This window comes from Panicum virgatum, chromosome 6K (genome assembly GCF_016808335.1).
Source record: "Panicum virgatum strain AP13 chromosome 6K, P.virgatum_v5, whole genome shotgun sequence".
Taxonomy (NCBI): Eukaryota; Viridiplantae; Streptophyta; class Magnoliopsida; order Poales; family Poaceae; genus Panicum; species Panicum virgatum.
This window is the reverse complement of record NC_053141.1, coordinates 47,123,625-47,139,552: the sequence shown is the minus strand read 5'-3', so window position 1 is coordinate 47,139,552 and position 15,928 is coordinate 47,123,625. Positions and strand designations below refer to the sequence as shown.

At 48.9% G+C, this 15,928-nt stretch overlaps 1 protein-coding gene and 1 long non-coding RNA gene across 2 annotated transcripts; both read left to right on the top strand.

Annotated features, from left to right (window-relative positions):
- The first annotated feature begins 8,065 nt into the window (after window positions 1–8,065).
- LOC120713763 lies at window positions 8,066–8,408 on the top strand. The gene is made up of 3 exons (XR_005691265.1): window positions 8,066–8,166; window positions 8,252–8,299; window positions 8,373–8,408. It is a non-coding gene; the product is annotated as an uncharacterized LOC120713763 (long non-coding RNA).
- A 5,780-nt stretch (window positions 8,409–14,188) lies between these two features.
- LOC120713586 (flavonoid 3'-monooxygenase CYP75B137-like) lies at window positions 14,189–15,701 on the top strand. The gene is made up of 2 exons (XM_039999516.1): window positions 14,189–15,432; window positions 15,503–15,701. The coding sequence occupies exons 1-2, from the start codon at window positions 14,189–14,191 to the stop codon at window positions 15,699–15,701; spliced, it is 1,443 nt and encodes a 480-aa protein (XP_039855450.1).
- The last annotated feature ends 227 nt before the right edge of the window (window positions 15,702–15,928 follow it).

Here is a 15,928-nt window from a genome sequence, read left to right as displayed (position 1 = left end):
CAAGCAACTCCGAGTATTCAAAGAGATGGTGCAGATCAAGCAACTCCGAGTATTCAAAGAGGTGGTGCAGATCAAGCAACTCCGAGTATTCAAAGGGAGACAAACAATATTGAGCAAGATGAGTCAGAAGAGATAGAGAACTCAAACATCGGACCACAGGGCCTTACTGATGAGGGAGAGAGGATACATAGCATCATGGACGAGATGGAGGCAGAAGACCATGCCGCAATGAAGATGGAAGAACATGAGGGCTCATCTGATGACGAGCAGTACTCATTGTCAAAAGAGTGGAAGGAGCATGGTTTTGGCAATCATGTCGTAGAAGACGTACGACATCAGGAGTGGGAGTACAGAGGGAATGAGGTGGTGCAAGGTGCAACATATCCAAACATTAAAGCCATAAAAGATGCTGTGAGAATGTGGGCAATATCATTGAAGCGAGAATTTAGAGTCGTGAAGTCTGGCAGTAAAGAATATGAGGTGAAGTGTGTGAATGCTAGATGTCCATGGCGAGTACATGCATTCAAGGGTAGATGGAAGTCGAACCGGAAATGTTTCATTGTGACAGAGCACACTTGTTTGCTGTCAGAAGTTCAGGTATCACATCGCAATATATCATGCGACTTTGTTGCAAAGCAAATATATGGGTTGATTATGGACAACCTAAATTATGAGCCAAAAATGATTGTTCGACATAATGAGCAAACTTACCAGTACAACATTAGTTATTTGAAGGCATGGCGGGCTAAACAAAAGGTGTTCGAGATGCGGTTTGGCACATACGAGGCATCATATGATAACCTATCTCAAATGTTATCCTATGTTGTTACTAGAAACCCTGGAAGTTTCTATGACACTTACCTCGTGCCAACCGTGAGGAGGGGACAAAGCTTTCTACTTCGAGGCTTCTTTTGCCTAGGTGCATGTGTGAGAGCTTTTCAGTATTGTCTTCCGGTTTTATGCATTGATGGGACATTTCTGACTGGAAGGTACAAAGGGCAGATACTCACCACAATCGGGGTAGACTGCAACCACCAAATAGTACCGGTCGCCTTTGCATTTGTTGAGAATGAGAACACAGAAAGTTGGTATTGGTTCCTCGAATGAGTGAAGATTCATGTCGTTGCCGCCCGTCCAGATGTATGCCTTATAAGTGATAGGCACGCAGGTCTGCTACAAGCAATTATGAAATTACAAGTCGGAAATGGAACAACGCCTCCATTATGGCCAGATGTGCAAAACATGTGGTGCATTAGGCATATGGGTGCAAACTTCTTTGACCACTTCAATAACAAGGAACTAAAGGACTTGTTCAAGAGGTTGTGCACTCAGAATCAGCAGAGAAAATTTAATGCTTTGTGGCAGATGCTTGATCAGCTAACTGCGGAGCAAGTGAAGGCAAGGGCAGTAGGAACCAGCAGTAGCCAGTCAGCAGATGCAAGGGCTTCTTTGGAGAAGCCATTTTCGCACTGGATTCGAGGTGCACCGAAGGAGAAATGGTCATTCCTTTATGATACAAACGGAATGCGGTACGGTATCCAGACAACAAACCACGTAGAGTGTTTCAATATGGTGATGTGATGTTGTCGTGGCTTTCCTCTCGTGGGAATTGTTGAGTTCATCATGTATGGATGCATGAAGTATTTCAGAGAGCGATACATGGCGGCAACCATAAACATGAGCAACCCCCAAATTCAGTTTTGCACAAGAGTGACACAATATATTCAAGATAAGATAGCAAAGGCCAGACAGCACCGCGTCATTTCGACGGGTACAAGGGAGCATAGATTTGAGGTGCTATGCAAGGATAGAACTAGTCGTGGCATCCGTAGAGATAGGGTGGTGCAAGAGAGTTTAATTAGAGTAGATGGCACTGCCCGCTGCATCTGCATGAAGACAAAGTTATTGCATTTGCCCTGTTCGCACGTCATTGCCGCTTGTGCAGAATCTGGGTTGCAGCCCGGAGTATTTGTGTCACCCTATTTCAGTAAGGAGGTAGCTACATCCACCTAGGGACATGAAATATACGGGATTGGCATAGTTGGACCCTTTATTACGAACCGGGAGGTTAAGACTTATGTTCCTGATCCAGTCGCTAAGAAAAGCAAAGGCCGTCGTCAGACGCGTCGTATAAGAAATGGTATGGACGAGTTGTAACATCCCGAAAACTCAATAAATTAAATCGTGCGCTAAAACTGTTTCTTGTCGTTGAGCTCGACCCCTCCTTAAAGCCATAACCCTAAATTTTGGGGAATTTTCCCGGTTCCGCCCGATCTTTCGATATCCCGGAGAACCGAGCTCGAGATCTGAATCTCCCGCTGTCACATCTGCTTTATTGGCCTTCGACCCACGCGTCACGTGCGAAAGGCGCGCGTGCGCGACCGGCCGCGGTCGGCGCCGCGAATCCCGCCCCATCTCTCTTCCTTTTTTCTTCTCTCTCCCTCCTTTTCTTCTTTTCTCTTTTCTTTTTCCATTTTCTTTTCTCCTTTTCCCTTTTCCTCCTCTTTTCCCTCTCTCTTCTTCCTCCCTGAGCGTGCACGACTCGGCCGGCCCTCTGCTCCCGCACGCCTCCTGCCCCGCTCGCGCACCACCGCTCCCGGCCGTGCACCGCGCCGCGCCAAGCCGCCCTGAGCCGCGCCCCGTCCCAACCCCGCCTGCCCCGCTCGCACACCACCGCTCCCGGCAGTGCACCGCGCTACGCCGAGCCGCGCGTCCACGCCACGCCACGGCTGCCCGGCCGTGCTCACGCGTGCCCGCACCGGCCGCACCACGCCGCCCGGACCCACTCGCCCGGCGCCCACGTGCCTCCCCCGCGCACCGAGCACCGCCCCTGCCCGCGCGCCGCGCACCGAGCACCGCCGCTGCCCGCGCCGCGGCACACGCGCATGACGCCAAGAGGTGATGTCGCTGAGCGCCCTGCCGTGCCACATGCGCGTGCCCGCGCCGCCCGTCGTTGACGCCCTGCCTCGCCGCCGGCCGCCCTATGCTCACCCAGCACCGCGGGCCCGCCCGCCAAGCCTGCCCGACGCATCATGTCCCGCCTCGCCGCGTGCGCCGCTCCACGACGGCCGCAATCGGTCGGAACACCATTAAGGCGCCCCGCTGAACTCGCCACCAGCCACACCTACCCGCCACCGCCACGCTCGGCCTCCCCACTGCCTCCCCGCCGCTATAAATAGGCCCGGCGTCGCCCTCCAGCCCCTCGTCCCCGACCGCCATAGCCTGCTCCTCCCCAAGGCTTCCAGCGCCGCCACCGCACTCCGCTAGTGCCGCCGCCGCCCGCTCCTGTCGCCCCACCTCTACGCGCCACCCCCGCCCGAGGTGAGGCAGGGAATCAACTCCCCGCAGGTCCCTCTCCCTTTTCCCCCTACCCCGAGCCGCCGCCGAGCCCCCACGCCGCCGAATTGCCGGCGCCGAGTGCCGCCCTCCCCATCCCTTGTTCTGGTTGAGGGGAAGAAGAAGGAGAGGGGCAATTTGCTCAAAACCCCCTGGGCCTTCTTCTATTCCCTCAAGAGCCCTCCCATTCTTCTAACCCTTTTCAAAAGAAACCCTTCCATTGTTATATATTCCAAATAGACCCTTCCACTATAAACTTAATTTCGAACGTACTCCTATACCTTTCCAGAGTGGTCCTGAAGTTTACTAAAATTCCAACCAAGCCCCTGTTATCTCAGAACTAATTACAAACAGGTCCCTGGACCCTTATTTAGACCCTAAACACCCCATTAACCTATCATTTCATGCGCCAAAACAACTTCGATCGACCCCAAACTTTACCATACCATTTCTAATATAATTTTGGGCCATACCTTTAGCAAACCACTCAAAGATGTTACTTCTATCTCCATATTTTATGTGTTCCCGATTCGAGCTCAACGATAAACTTTTATTTCTGAGTCTTGATTGTGTGCTTGTTTGTTTGCGTCGTAGATCACGGTGTGAACGAAGGAGAGCCCGCTAACAGGCAGTACTGTGAGCAAGGGAGCGAGGACCAGTTCCGCGACCCCGAGCCCGAAGGACAGGACCTCCCCGAAGGCTACGAAGACGGCAAGTTCAATCCCATCCTTTGATGCATGTTTCTGTCCTAGTTTTTATAAACACAACCCAATAGCCTGCTTTATAAAATTGCATATGTTTTGCTTGCATGAAAACACGGTTGGATAGCCACCCCTTGATTTGTGATGACCATTCCTTGACACCGAGATTAATGTCTGATTTTGCTTGGATGTTAATCGATATTAGAACGCTTAGGACTTTACTCATAATACTACTTGTTTTATAAAGAAAATGTGTGCGTATGTGGGGAGGGATAAATGTGGTGTTTTTGTAAAGAAAGTTCAGACGGGATGGATGGCATTTCTACGGATTTGCCATTTGGTGTGCTCGTGCCAGTGTGGCAGGGCAAGGAAGGGAGATATTCATCTTGTCGTATCTAAGGACCGAGTTGGTGTGTCATCTCACCTAACTCCACTGTCGTGCAAACCACTCGACCGTTGAATGGGCAACGGCTTAGCATAAACCCCACTGGTTGATGTGATAGCCATCAGGAGGGCTGAGAGCAACGGGTGACCAAGGAGCAGGGATATGCTCAGTGTGACTTATACCCCGGTTATACCTCAGAGTTAGGTCGATGACCCCTTGGTGAATCCCGTGATGACGAATCAGGTCTAGCTAAGGTGGGTAATGGCTATGTCGGGATCTACACCGACACTATGGTGTTCGTGTTGTGGTAACCCGCTTGTGGGTAAAGTTGCACACCTCTGTAGAGTTAAAAGTTATTCGAATAGCCGTGCCCACGGTATTGGGCGAGTTACGGTGTGGTCACATAACTAGTGTTTCTTGGGATGGGCTAGCGTGAATTGTTTTGGAATTGTGTCCGGCAGTTGTGCCGTGTGCTACGACAGACGGGGAGTCCGGTAGCAGATTTAAAACTTAAACTCCGCGTTATCCATTACAAAAAAACTAGTTTTAGAAATGTTTTCTGCTAAATGAACCCCTACATAATATTGAGCTTTCTGCAAATTAAGCCATAACCTTATCCTTGTTTTACCCGTACATGTTATTCTGATATAACCCCCTCCGTGGGTGTGGTTGGACTTGCTGAGTACGTTTGTACTCACCCCATTCTTACTTTTTACAGAAGAAGACCCAGACTTCGTACCTGACGACGCTGAGTAGGGTTATCGTTCTGCACCCAACCTTGCCTGTGGAACCGGCCCTGTCGAGATGCCTTCGCTGTCGCAATACTCTGAGCCCGAGCTGGATCCCATGTGGGTCGCGCTCTGGTGCTATGTAGTAGCCTGGTTACTTATTATCATTATCTGTATCGAGTGTCCTCCAAGGTTTGTACGGTTATGAACCATCTGATGTAATAAATGTGGCATCAGCCTCCTGGGACTAGTGTTTTGTATCACATTTAAGTTCTCTCATATGAGGGGACGCTTCACGAGTCCGAGGCAAGTAAGGCACAAAAGCGTTGCAGCCAATGTGGAGCATTGGGTCACAACTACAAAAGGTGTCATCAGAATGCAATTCACGGTGATGCAGACGCTGGTCCTTCTGGAAATCAAACAGATGGAGCACCTCCTACGTTCAGACCACCATTGCCGAGAATTGCTCGTGGAAGGCACTCAGTGTCGTGATTTAAGTCATTGTAAGTTCATTCTGTCTACTCGGTGCTGTTGCTTGGTGGCACAATCCAAAACATATAAGGTGTTATATTGTTGAATGTGTTTCTATACGTATGTTTACCTTTGAACTAATCGTGCAACCCTATTTGAATGTTTTAATGCAGGTATGGGCTCGTTGCTAGACCCTGTTATCGAAGCGAGCCACTGGTCTTTCGCCGCAGCAGTTCAGCACCGAGCCCTTGGAGTGCTACGACCGCGTCCACCAGGAGAGGTCATCTCTATACACCAAGATTGGGTCGAAAGGTATGTATTTAAATTTTATATGTTAGTTCCATTGTTTATTTTATAATATTTGTAATATTTGTACTCACTTTTCTTCGTTTGTTCCATTGTTTCAGGTTATGTGAGTGCGGTCTACTTACTCTGGGCCGTCTTATGGAGGGTGGGATTGTGAAGCTCGACCGATCCCTCCTGACGGCGCTAGTGGATAGATGGAGGCCGGAGACTCACACATTCCACCTCCCATGTGGGGAGCTGACTCCGACGCTGCAGGACGTGGCCTACCTACTGGGTCTCCCTATAGTCGGTGAGGCCGTAAGTCCGCGCGTGGTGCCGGCTTCGTGGAAGGATGACCTGGAGGAGCGCTTTGCTCCGGTACAGCGCGTGGCAGCAGCAGGACCGATCAACCCGCACCCGCAAGCCGCAGGTCCTTCGAAGACCTGGTTGCTACAGTTTACAGTACGTATTTCGATTCATCTTTACACTGTGTTTTTAAAATTCATATGTTTCATTTTGAGTTTAAATCGTACATCATATTTGTGTATGCAGCCTACCCAGTTGGATGCGGATGTGGACGAGTATAGTGTGACTAGATCACTGGAGGCCTACCTGCTATGGTTGTTTGGTTACATCATATTCAACAACACCCATGGCAACTCAGTCGACAGGATCCTACTTTCGTACGCACGAGAGATTGCGGATGCAGAGGATGACTTACCGCCCTACAGCTGGGGTTCAGCGGTATTGGCGGCCACCTATCATGGATTCTGCGACGGATGCAGCAAGACCGATGGTGAGGCTATTTTCTCGGGGTGCCCACTCCTGCTTCAGCTTTGGTCGTACGAGAGGATATCGGTTGGTCGCCCTATCGTGAGCCAGGAGCCATACCACGACATCTTGTACGGCGACGACGAGGAGGGTTGGCCCACGATGGGTACCCTCTAGAACTGGCGTCAGGTACATTCACGGAAACTCTACTTCTTTCTTGGTTAGTTACTCGATACGTGAAGCTCATTATTAATTTCATATGTTTCGATGTGCTGAGATCTTGGGCGCATGCCCAGGTTAGGCGCGCATATCCTGAGTTCGTGTCGGAGCTGGATATGCTGACTCCAGAGGACGTTATCTGGGAACCATACACCCCAGAGGCGGTGGCGAGACGTGCACCTTTAGGCCTGTCTCCACACTACTCTGCGAATGCGGGCATGTGGCTTACTACAGCCGTCCTTGTTTACGACATCGCAGTTGAGGCGCATTGCCCGCACAGGGTCATGAGACAGTTTGGACAGCGACAGGAGTTTCCGGTGGCCACGGCTTTGGACCGAGTCGAACGGCACAACCACAGGTAATTATGAATGCACTTGTATTATTCAATCATATCGAATCTAACGATTTTTTGTCTACCACGTTTGTAGGTTGTAGAGGAGTGGCATGCTGTGCTCAGCCGTTTGGCTCACCACGATGCAGCCGTGGTTGGAGCAATGGGACGATGCAGATGAGGATGTGGTCGAGCCGACAGGACCACACACAGACAGCTCTTTCAGGGCTTACCTCACCTGGTACTTGCCTCGGACTCGGGCTCGTTTGGTCTTTCCAGACACGAACCCACAGCCACACTAGGCGAGTCTTCGGGATGGCTACGCCAAGCACCACGTGGAAGCACTAGCTGGCGCGGTGAGTCTCTTTATAGTGTTTGCGAATGGATTCAAATTCATAATATTATTCAGTATGCAAGTAAATTTTCCATTACTAAAATGAATGCAGTTTTGACTTTGCAACATGATGGAGACAACCTGCTCCACTTACCTCACGAGGGTGGATCACGGTTCTCCTATGACCCAGGTTGAGCAGAGAGAGGCATGGTCCAGGCATCGTGACCACTTGCGTAAAGTACTGCACGATTTTGGTAGCTGTGTGGACTATGAAGAGAGCCAAGGATCGTCCCAGGCCTCGACATCGTTCCCGTGTCCGGCGACAACGCACGAGCCGACCTCTCAGCCAGATTAGGGACGCCAGTGGAACACTACTGCAGGTAACGTAGATACTGAATTTAAATAATATCGGTTTTTGCTATACTTTTACTAATCGACACAAACAGGATTCGGTCCCTCTTCTTGCTTCGGCTATACTGGCCATTGGGGCCAACAAGGATCCTACTTCGTCCCACAGCAGGGGATGGGAATGTTTGGAGGGACAGCGCCAGTTGGGGGACCGTACCCAGGGATGGGACCGCCGCCATCGACATCAGCCTACCCAGGTTAGCTTATGATTCATATGTCATTTTCTACATGTTACTATGAACTACAATAGTGTACGCTGACGTGCAAGTTTTTTATGCGTAGGATTCTATCCAGATGCGGGCGTCGGACCTTCTTCCTCAGCACAACCTGGTATATAGCACTCTCATTTTTTTCACAAAGTTAAGACGCAACATATGTTGGTTCACATTTACATATTACGCAGGGTTCGTCTCAGACACGTTCGTTCCAGATAGCGGTGGCTTTAACTTAGAAGATCTTGACAACTTCACTTCCCTCTCACCCGCGGAGCAAGGTGACCCCGATGTCTTGGGCTCTTCACAGATAGGAGGAGCACCACTTGGTTACTCTCAGCAGCAGACACCACAGCCTTCTTTGCGTCCTCAGCGACAAATGAGGTCTCCAGATCGTCACACCTACTCACAGAGCCATGTCCATGCCCAGCAGAGGGCGAAGAGGGTCCGACACCGTCGGGGTGGCTAGATATGACTTATGTTTGTATCTCGTATGTTTCTTTGTAATGACATAGTGGCCGAACGTTTATGTCTTATGGTACCAATGATGTTGTCTTCTCGTTGTTATTAACTACTTTTCATGCATACGCATCTGTTCTCTCGCGCATTTTCCATTACGTACGAATTATAGACATTGAAATCATAAACTAACATTTATTTATACACAACAAATGCAAACTTCCATGTTCAGTACAAACACATATCATATATCATGTCATGAAATCATCTACATCGTCATCCGAGTTCTCATAGGGTGGTGATGCATGAGAATTTGAAGACTTGGACGAATCTCCGGTTCTCTGATCCTATCTTGGAGGCCAAGGTTTGGGGGGCATAAAATCATCGTCGTCGTCATCCCAGTTAACACAAGATGGTGCTGAAGGTGGTGCGTTACGACTGGACAAACCTCTGGTTCCCTGATCAGGTCTTGGAGGCCAAGGTTTGGGGGGCATGAAATCATCGTCGTCGTCCCAGGTAACACAAGATGGTGCTACAGGTGGTCGAGTATGACTGGACGAACCTCCGGTTCGCTGATCAGGTCTTGGAGGCCATGGTTTGGGTGGCATGAAGTCATCTTGGTCGTCGTCGAGGTTATCAGAAGTTCGTGATGCAGGTGGTGCAGTATGACTTGATGAACTTCCGGATCTCTGTTCATGCGGACGCAAAGTTGTATTACCTGACGATCTTCGGCACCTTCTTCGTCTAGTTTGAGACATAGGGCCACCAAAGATTAATACCAATTTACGGAAATTGGGTATTGATTTGTTAATAAGCTCCGTGTCCTCAGGAAAATCCTTGCATATAAATATAGAATAATATTATAGTTTCAAAAATATGAATTAAATATACATTTAAATATTAGATCTGAATGAAAGTTATCTTAATGTGTATCTCATACATCTCTGGCCGCATCCATATCTTAGCAGTACTTTCTAAGAATTCAATAACATTAGGATGATTCATAAGTTCACATATACACATGTATACCTTACGGCGTTCTAGCAGGTGTCCCTTTAGATCTTGCATTGTAATACCATGAAACAGTGTGCAAACTTGAAACCCTAATACTTTGGCCATAACCATCTCTATCGTACCATCCGCAAGTGGATCCAACTTCTTTCTAAGCACAAGATCTTTCACGATATCAAGTATTATAGTAGATTTCTCTTCGGTCCAGAAAAAACCTCCAAAATTGGAGGCAGCCATGGCGAAATGCTGAAATAACAATAGCTACTATTATTCTAAGATTATGATCCAATATTTCAATATATAAAGATTACTTCTACTCTGATTCATAAGAAAATCACAATGAAATGCCAAACGTTAATACCTGCAGATCACAGATGCGCACTTCGGCAGGGCTTCGCCGCTTTCCTTCTTCTCACCCCTCTCTTCTTTTTTCTATTTTTCTGGAATTTTAGAGAATAGAATGAGGAATTTTAGAGAACCATTGGGGGGGCTGTCGCCCGTTGGGGGGGGGGCGACCGGCCCCCCTGCACCACGTCCCCCGCCAGGGACCTGTTCAAAAAAAATTATAGAAAGGTCCATGTCGCCCGTTGCCTGGGCGACAGGCCGCCCAGGGGGCCTGTCGCCCCCCATGGGCGACAAGGGTCCATTTTTGTAATTTCTTGAAACTGCCATATATTTTTGAAATTTTATATTTTTAAATATAAAAAAGAAAAAAAGGCTCTCATACTCACCGGGTGCATTCACCACCATGGTTCATGCTCGTCGTTTCGATCCACCAATCACTGCCATGGACAAAACAAAAAACCATCGGCCCACAAAACCAATCACCTACTTTCTCCGTCCACAAAATCCTTCCATCCATAAATAAAAGAAAACAATTCTTGGTTTTGATGAGTTAGACAGTTTGAACGTTAACTAAAATTATAAAAAAGTAATATTCATGATACAAAATAAATATAATTAAATTTAAATTTATTGAAGATCTAAATGCTAATATTATTTACTAGAAATTTGGTTAAACTTAAGTTAGAAATTTTTTAAACGAAAGAAGTATTCCCTCCGTCCCAAAATAAACACAAACGCAAACCAATGGTAGATGTAGAATTATAGAAATGCCACTTACCTTTTGTGATGAGTGGATGAGATGTTAGTTGTAATCTTTTGAAAATTGTGTTGTCTAGGTCAAGTTGCAATTTTTTGGGATCAATTTTGAACTCTGGAGTTGCAATTATTTTGAGACGAATGAAGTAGATCAAGTCTTATCTTATAGTCTGATCCTCCAACCCCGTGCTTGCCCGCACCAGCCGTCGTGACGCATAGCAAAACACTGAGCATAGCATCTGCGGTTACTTATTCCGTCCGTCAAGAAACCGTTAACCGCCTACGTCGTCGTCGCGCCCGGCGAGACCGGCACTGCCCACGTTGCTACAGGACACCGCTCGGGTGGGCATCGGGTCGCAACCACGGATCTGGCAAACCCGGTACCCGGCGAGGCGATTTTTGGTGTGGCGGAGAGAAAGATCAGACGGGTTCCACCGGCGGCTGCCCCTCCTTGTCTTTGTGCGCCGGCGGCTCGGCCCGCCCTGCGGGTGGCGGACCCAGTGGGTGGCAGGTATGCCGTGGCATATTCTAAGGCGAGCTCCAACGGAGCCCCCTAAAACGCCCCCACCCTACGTAGGGGCTGGGGGAGCGAGCGCTCCAACAGCTCCCTCCACAGCTACCCCTACGTAGGGGGAGAGATGAATCTCCTCCTATGTATAGAGGGAGATCACATCTCCCTCTATACTCTAATCACATCATTTATTCAAGATATTAATCTCGTTTGAGTCCCGTAACATGATGATAATGTGTATTATAACAGTATAAATAATATATGATTTTTTTAAATTCAAAAATGATAAATAAATAGTTAGTTAATGAGTGATAGTATATAGAGGGAATAGATATGGGGGGAATGGTTGGAGAAAAAGAGTTATAGGGGGAGGAATCTTTTGGAGGGAGGTAGTAAAATATAGTACGTTTGGGGGGAGTTGGATGGGGGAATGGTTGGAGATAGCCTAAGCCAGCACTTCTCTTTCTAATGATTTTTTAACTGGGATTAATAAAATTTGAAGTACAATTTGATAATTATACTGATGACACTAGACATGAGGACAGCTTCATAGGTCTTACCAATCTTGTTGACCTCTCAGTTCTAATTCAAATTGGGAGACATAAGGTTTATGATATAGTTTACAATCTTTTAAAATTAGTCTTGCTTCTACCAGTGGCAACATTTTTTTTTCCAAAGCCAGTTTTTCACTAGTACATATCCAAAAGCGGCCAGCTTTTCACTAGTACAGATCCAAAAACACTTTCTCCTATTTTTACTGGCTGTTGGGTATACAAATTACACACTTGCCATTGATTATGTAGATACCGGTTTGTGTTCTTTTTCTTACGTCGCTCTCTCCTCCCACTCGCGACCGCTTCCTGGGCGCCCCTCACCTCCCCTCCCGCCAGCGCACAACAAGCTTTGTCTGGCGGGTGCGGCCCTGCTCTGATGAGCGTGTGTCTCTGCTCTCATCGTCGTTGAGGCTCCGCGCCCTTCCCACGCCGCTCCCCTTCCTCGAGAGGGCCGCATCGGATGATTGTGGATGATATGTGGGTTCTCTTAACAATTTTTTGATAAAAAAAAATTACAGCTGTCCAATCAAATGGCCTTCTAATTTTTTCACAGTTATTTTTCCATGGCCCACAGCTCACAACAACTTTTTTAAAAATCACAGCTCAACCAAACACATCTTTAATATGCTTCTACTATTTATATTATAATCTATGCAAGTATTGAACCTAATTACATGTATACCGAATTACTCGTGTAATTTTTTATTATGCACAAATTTTTTTAGATTGTATTAAATATCAAATTATATGTTAAAATTTTGATACGACGTACCGTAAGTTTCAATTCAAGATGCGCCTGCCGGCCCCGCGAATAACGCCCGCACCTCCACTTCTGGGTGCTGCCGTCCACACGACCAGATGCCTCTGCCTGCCCCATCTTGCCTTGCCTTCCGTCCGGTATAGGCTCTGTTTAGTCTTTACATGGAAACACAAAAAACGGTAAACACATTAGAGTGAAAAAGAATCTTATATTCCCAAAAAAAAGTGAAAAGGAATCTTACTAATTTGAAGTACTAAATGAAGTCTATTTACAAAATTTTTTGCATGAATGAGCTGTAAATCGCGAGACGATTCTAATGAGTCTACTTAATCCATGATTTTTGCAACAGTGATGCTACAGTAACCATCCGTTAATTATTAATTAATCATGGATTAATTAGCATCATTATATTCGTCTCGCGATTTACAACCCATTTATGTAAAAAAAATTTGCAAATAGACTTCATTTAGTACTTCAAATGACTAAGATTCTTTTGCAAAATTATTTTACAAAATGAACTAAACACATAAACACATGCCCATAAATTACTGCCGGCTACCGCCGCCCGCCGGCCGGCCGCCCCCCATCAATCTCCCACCCACCTTGCATCGGTCGCATCACATGACACCAGGGTTCACCTTTTTGTTTTTTTTACGAATCCCGCCGATCACCGGAAACGGAATTCCGGACGAAATTCCGCCGAAAATCGCATTTTCCGAACGGAATGTGAATTCAAATTTAAAAAACGGAATTCCGGAAATTCCGGGCGAAATTCCGCTACTTTCCGGCGGAATTCCGCTACTTTCCGGCGGAATTCCGGGCTTTCTGGTGGAAAATGTCATTTTTTTACTACAAATGCTCCAAACATATGAAGAATTAAATAATTTAATAGAATATTTTTTTGTATCTATTGTATATTGCAATGTACAATGCATATTAAATATATTACACACAAATTATTCATAACAAAAGTATATTGTCACATGAAATCACAAATAAAATGCATGAAAACTAAATTTATCACAATAACTTAAATTGCATAGACCATAATATAAGTTTATAATACATAAATTGCATAGTCTATATAAAAACCCAAGTTCAATCCAATAAACAATGTTTATGTATATCACGTAGTACTTAATAATTAATGAAGATATGATGAAAGTGTAAGGATAAATAAAGGAGACCTCTCATTCCATTCAAAAGGTATATTCTTTTAACCCATTGATAGTACGGATATTAAAAAGCTATAAATCCTACCTCATTAGACTACAAATAACCTTGTTTTTCAACTAAAATGCAATTTTAGCCTAGCAAATGATTTTAGATTTGAGTGTGTTCTAGTCCTATTTGCTCAGAAGAACACCTAGTTTTTTATCATATTTTTTCCCAATTTTTTACAAATATTTTTGAATTTTTAAATTTGAAAACGGAAAATTGCGAAAAATATCGGAATTTCATTTTCCGGCTACTAACGGAAACGGAAAATTTTCCGGTTTTCCGGCGGTTTTCCGCCGGAAAGTTTGAACCCTGCATGACACATCCCTAGCTCCCAGCCTCTGTCTCTCCCGGAAGCCGGAAGCACCGTGAGCGCGTTGACCTGCGCTGGCCATGGACTCCACTGCCGCGCTCGCGCTCCTCTACCTCGCCGCCCTGCGCCGCCGCGGCAACAACAGCAACACCCTTCCGCCGGGGCCGAGGGGCCTGCCGCTCGTGGGCAGCCTGCCGTCGCTGGACCCGCAGCTGCACGCCTACTTCGCGCGCCTCGCCGCCCGGTACGGCCCCATCTTCTCCATCCGCCTCGGCTCCAAGCTCGGCGTCGTCGTCACCTCCCCCGCCCTCGCCCGGGAGGTGCTCCGCGACCAGGACCTGCTCTTCTCCGGCCGCGACGTCCCCGACGCCGCGCGCTCCATCTCCTACGGCGGCGGCCAGAACATCGTCTGGAACCCCGTCGGCCCCACCTGGCGCCTCCTCCGCCGGGTCTGCGTCCGGGAGATGCTCAGCCCCGCGGGGCTCGACGCCGTGCGCGCGCTCCGGGACCGCGAGTTCCGGGCCACGCTCCGCCACCTCCACGCGCAGGCCGCCGCCGCCGCCCCCGTCGACGTCGGCGCGCAGATGTTCCTCGCCACCATGAACGTCATCACCGCCACGCTCTGGGGGGGCACCATCGGCAGCGACGCCGAGCGCGCCAAGGTCGGCAAGGAGTTCCGCCACCTCGTCGCCGAGATCACCGACATGCTCGGCGCGCCCAACGTCTCCGACTTCTTCCCGGCGCTCGCGCGCTTCGACCTGCAGGGCATCCGCAGAAAGTCCGACGTACTCAAGGAGCGCTTCAACCAGATGTTCGCCAGGATCATCGACCAGAGGGTCAGGGCCGACCAGGCCGACGGCGAGCCCCCGGCGGCGCCGGACTTCCTGGAGTACATGCTCAAGCTCGAGAAGGAAGGCGGCGACGGCAAGGCCGCCTTCACCATGACCAACGTCAAGGCCCTGCTCATGGACATGGTGGTCGGCGGCACGGAGACCACGTCCAACACCGTGGAGTGGGCCATGGCGGAGCTCATGCGGGCGCCGCGGCTGCTGGCCAAGGTGCGGGAGGAGCTGGACGGGGTGGTGGGCCGGGATGCCGTCGTGGAGGAGGCGCACCTCCCGCAGCTGCCCTACCTGCACGCCGTGCTCAAGGAGACGCTGCGGCTGCACCCGGCGCTGCCGCTCATGGTGCCGCACTGCCCCGACGCCGACGCCACCGTCGCCGACTACCGCGTCCCGGCGGGCAGCCGCGTGTTCGTCAACGTGTGGGCCATCATGAGGGACCCCGCGGTGTGGGAGGACCCGGCGGAGTTCGTCCCGGAGCGGTTCCTCCCCGGCGGCGGCGACGGGCGGAAGCTGGACTTTGGACTACCTGCCGTTCGGGTCCGGACGCAGGATCTGCGCGGGGATCGCCATGGCCGACCGCATGACGGCCTACTCGCTGGCCATGCTGCTGCAGGCGTTCGACTGGGAGCTGCCGGCGGGAGCGCGGCTGGACATGGAGGAAAGGTTCGCGATCGTGATGAAGAAGGCCACGCCGCTGGTGGCCGTGCCGACCCCGAGGCTGTCCAGGCCGGAGCTCTACTCCGCCTAGTCTCAGTCTGTGTGTCCATGTGTCCGTCTACTCCGCGAATGCTTCAAGTGGATCTGATGTTTTATTTCTATATATAAATTAAGAAAGATGGATATCATACACTTCACTGAAACCTCCATTTTCCTATTCTTGTGCATCTCTAGCTCTCAACACATCACGTGCAAGTGCAAGTGATGGGCAAAGTTGCAAACTTGCAGGAGATTTTTCTTTTCCGTCTGTTCAATTAT

Bases quoted from the DNA above. Each gene is read 5' to 3' on its own strand.
- LOC120713586 (XM_039999516.1), top strand. From the start codon at position 14,189: ATGGACTCCACTGCCGCGCTCGCGCTCCTCTACCTCGCCGCCCTGCGC. The intron at 15,433-15,502 runs GTTCCTCCCCGG...GTCCGGACGCAG, and splicing joins GCGGAGTTCGTCCCGGAGCG to GATCTGCGCGGGGATCGCCA.